This window comes from Mus caroli, chromosome 16 (genome assembly GCF_900094665.2).
Source record: "Mus caroli chromosome 16, CAROLI_EIJ_v1.1, whole genome shotgun sequence".
NCBI lineage: Eukaryota > Metazoa > Chordata > Mammalia > Rodentia > Muridae > Mus > Mus caroli.
The window spans coordinates 79,461,405-79,465,813 of NC_034585.1; the positions used below are offsets into that span (position 1 = coordinate 79,461,405).

The 4,409-nt window shown below is 40.0% G+C and overlaps 1 protein-coding gene across 2 annotated transcripts in view; it reads right to left on the reverse strand.

Moving 5' to 3' along the window:
• Nucleotides 1-2,874: 2,874 nt before the first annotated feature.
• Atp5pf (ATP synthase peripheral stalk subunit F6) overlaps nucleotides 2,875-4,409 on the reverse strand; it is a 7,849-nt gene continuing 6,314 nt past the window's right edge. For both annotated transcript variants that reach the window (XM_021184528.1, XM_021184527.1), the window contains 2 exons: nucleotides 3,430-3,554; nucleotides 2,875-2,999 (listed from right to left, as the gene is read on the reverse strand). In XM_021184528.1, coding sequence (XP_021040187.1) covers nucleotides 2,962-2,999; nucleotides 3,430-3,554 — 163 coding nt within the window. In that variant the 3' untranslated portion in view covers nucleotides 2,875-2,961. The remainder of the gene's footprint in view (nucleotides 3,000-3,429; nucleotides 3,555-4,409) is intronic.

Below are 4,409 nucleotides of genomic sequence, written 5' to 3' on the forward strand. Positions count from 1 at the left end.
AAAAAAAAAAAAAAAAAAAAAAAAAAAAAAAAAAAAGATGCAACAGAATTTTATACACAACCAACCCAGGACCCACTTTCGTTTGTTGCCTTATTATTCAGCAAACTGAGCTATGTTTGTCTTTACAATTAATTCTGCCCTTTTGTATACATTTGTACTACTTCCCCAGACATTAGTCCTTATCACAAGCTATGGAAATTCTATTTACTCCCGAAGGATCAGTCAAATTCAACTCTCTGTGAGACAGACTTCTCCCATTTTCCAGCTGTGAGTTTTGTCTCTGAATTCTGATGGCATTTGATTCTTTTGTGATATTTATTGATTTCTGTGTACAGGTAGGTATGTATATGTCTGACATCTCTACCAACCTGAAACCCTGAGAAAAGACCCATGTTGTACAGGTCTTGATAAGCCCTAAGGTATTTAAGAGTATCTGAAAGTGGTCAATACCTGTGAAACACAAAGAGATTAAATATAAACATCTACTTAGGAATTAATAAAACATTGTATTCTGATACAACTCATTTATGTTCTATGAATTATTACTATATGAACTAAGGATAGACAAAAATTATTTTCCCTTTTAGCAATTAGTTGTCCATTTCCACACAATTCATTTTTACGCACGGGTGGTTTACCTACCTGTGTTTGCACTGCATGCGAGCCTGGACATAGAGGGAGGAAAGCAGACTCCCTGGAAATGGAACTCCAGATGGTTGTAAGCCGCCGCCGCCTAAGTGCTGGAAGCAAACTCACGTCCTCTGGAAGAGCGGATTGCTAACCATGAAGGCATCTCTCCAGCCTTATCCACACAATTCTTAAATAGTTTTCATCTCTTGTTTCTTGTTAAGATTTGGAACATTTTAGCTGTAATAACTGGTAAAGAAATTTAAGGTGAACTATCATTGGTTGGTTTTACTTCCTCAAATTTGAAGAAATAAAAACAAACAAAAAACATACTATGCTTTTTTGCTTTCTGAAAAAACTGCCTTCAGAATAATGAGCAGTGTGTTGGCAAAGGCCCCCTTGAAGATTAAAGGTACTTTTTACTCTTTTTTTTTTTTTTTTTTAGATTTATTTATTTATTTATTATATGTAAGTACACTGTCGCTGTCTTCAGACACTCCAGAAGAGGGAGTCAGATCTAGTTACGGATGGTTGTGAGCCACCATGTGGTTGCTGGGATTTGAACTCCGGACCTTCGGAAGAGCAGTTGGGTGCTCTTACCCACTGAGCCATCTCTCCAGCCCCACTTTTTACTCTTTTTAATGATCAATTTTCTACTTTTAATGTGGCACCTAGAAATGCTCTTAAAGATACACAAAAATTTAACATGTTCCCATGATATTTAACTACTGCTGCTCAATTTCTGTTGTTTTGAAACAGAGTCTCAATATGTAACCCAGGCTGGCCTTGAACACTCAATCCTCCTGTCTTCATTTGCTTTGATTACAGGAACATGATTTTATCTCAATTTATTCATTTTTTAAAAAAATTATTTGCACCGAGCGTGGTGGCGCATGCATTTAATCCCAGCACTTGGGAGGCAGAGACAGGGGGATTTCTGAGTTCGAGACCAACCTGGTCTACAAAGTGAGTTCCAGGACAGCCAAGACTATACAGAGAAACCCTATCTCGAAAAATCAAAAAAAAAAATATATATTTATTTATTATATGTAAGTACACTGTAGCTGTCTTCAGACACACCAGAAGAGGGCATCAGATCTTGTTACGGATGGTTGTGAGCCGCCATGTGGTTGCTGGGATTTGAACTCGGGACCTTTGGAAGAGCAGTCAGTGCTCCTACCCGCTGAACCATCGCGCCAGCCCCAATTTATTCATTTTTAAACCGACTTTTCCTTCCAAAAAATATTCACTGAATTGGATTCAAACCATTGAATCGCCTGAAGTAACTGAAGATCCAAAATATCTCTCTAGATTTCAGGATAATATATAGCAAAGAAATAAGCTGTAGTCCTGAAGACTGGCTTATGTAGCAGTGTTAGCAGGACTGTTCTGCTGCTCAGCGACTCAAGTATTGCGCTTTCTACAAAAGATGATGACGGGACTGGGTATGAATAGCCCTGTTACTTGAAGACAGCTACCTTGAGATTTCTAGTCTCCAACTCCTGCATTCCATAATGGCTTAAGTGTTTATAGCTCTATTAGTGATGAGAAGATCTGAGGAGACGTAAGAGTCAGACTGAGAATAACTTGGTTAGAGACCTCACATGTATGAGGATTCTGAGTCTCCAATTGGCCCTCAAGGGAGCTAAAGGTTTAATAAACACGGACATTTTCCCTTTAGAAGTCTAACTTCCTTGAGTGCCACCTATAGTTGCTGAACCTTGATGTAAAAGCCCCTACTTTACCACATCCCCAGGAAATAACTATTGGCTCTTTTACGGCTGGGCAAAAGATTGTTTTCTATAGTACATCTTTCAAGGCCTTTGGTTCCAAGCCACCATCTCTCCTGAATCCATACATCTATATATATCTCACAGGCAAAAATGAATGGTACCAGTTTGAGCTGACAGTGGCTACGACACAACAGACATTCTGTACATAATAAGTTACAGATTTCCTAAGACAGCCATGGCAAAGGATGTAAAACCCACTGCTTCACGAAGACAAATGAAGATCCTCCCTACCCAGCACACGCTCGCTCGCTCGCTCGCTCGCTCCCTCAGGGGATGAGCTCCACCATGAAGGAGGGCAGCACAGCACTGCACACGGGAAGAGTCTAGCTAGGGAGAGGGCAGTTTCATCCAATTTACCCAACATCTCCAGCTGGTTCATCTACCAGAATCAAACGACTTAGAAACAACGGAGACAGAGCACTGCCTCTCACCAAAGAATTTAAAGGACATTTGATAACTGTGAAATGAATGTTTATTCGAATTTTTTGATTAGTTGTACAACTAATTCATGACAAATTATCACATGGATTTTATATGTTCCTCAGGACTGGGGTTTGTCGATGACTTCAAATTTGGGATCTAAAAAGAGGGAAACATTTCAGGCTTAGTCATACTGCAATAACAAGATTAGGCATCATGCTGAAATTTGTCAGTTTTAAGATTTAAAAAAAAAATCTGTTTTTAAACATGTGCAGAGAAACACAAGAGGTGATAAACTTTCAACACCTTCTGTGATTGGGGCTCCCTATTAATCTGTTACATACACGCGCTGCATAATTAGACCAATCGAGTGAGAGAGGTCTCATAATTCACGAACATTGATCCAAGTGCTCTCTCTCCCTGCTATAGGAACCTCTCATGCAATTGTCATTAACTTCCAAACACCCCAAAACCTCTCTAGGATGAGTGACAGCATGCCATTAACAGGAGCATAGTCCTAGCTCTAGAGAAAAACGGACATATTCTCCACCTACAATAATCCCCAAATTTTGTTTGTGACAAAACTTACCATCAAATTTGAAGGTAGGAAACGTATCCATCTCTCCTTTACCATACATTTGTTTAAGCTTATAAAGCTCTCTGTCCAGATCTTGCTGATACTCTGGGCCAACATCAACAGGTCCTCCAGATGCCCTGGTGTATAATTGAACAAAGAAAACTAATTTATGCACAAGTTAAAATGAAACCAACTAACCAAAAAACCCTAAAACTACTCTTTATCATCAAGTCTTAATAAGGTACACAGGTAGGGAAAAAGAAAAGGTTAGAAAAATGACTATTCTCTCTGCATCACAATTCAAATTATTTTAGAACAAGGTTTCAGAGAGGAGGTACTTCAAACAAGTCTCTAACCCTCATGGTTTGTTAGCATCAAAGACACTTACTAAGCAGATTTTTCTCAGGATCTGAGTTGCAGTATATGGAAAACGATGCAGTCCAGATTTGGAAAGGAAAGGAAAGGAAGGGGCTGGAGACAGAGACAGCTCACTGACTCGGAACACTCAGTGCACTTGCACAGGACTCGGGCTCTGCTCCCATTACCCACATAGTGTGCTCACAACTCTCCATGAACACAACACTGTCCTGACCTTCAGAGCTACTAGGCATACATGTGGTGTGCTGACATGCACACACACACAGGGGCCAAACATACACATTAAATATGAGGTAACAAGAGTTAATTATTACGAATACATGGTTTCTGAAGCTGTGTATTGTATACATGTGTGAACACCAGAGGTCCACGAGGATATCCACTGACTTTATCTTTTCCTATCTCTCCACCTCACTTTCAGAGACATTGCTTCCTACTGAACTTGAGCCCATGAACTGGCTGGCCTGGCTGGCCAGAAAGACCTCAAGGATGGATAATGGTCAGATTAGGCAAATGCTGCTGTGGCTACTGCATCTGGCTTTTACACTGGTACTGGGGATCCAGGAGCTGGTCTCTCTTTATTATGTAGCAAGCACTTTACCAACTGAACTGTC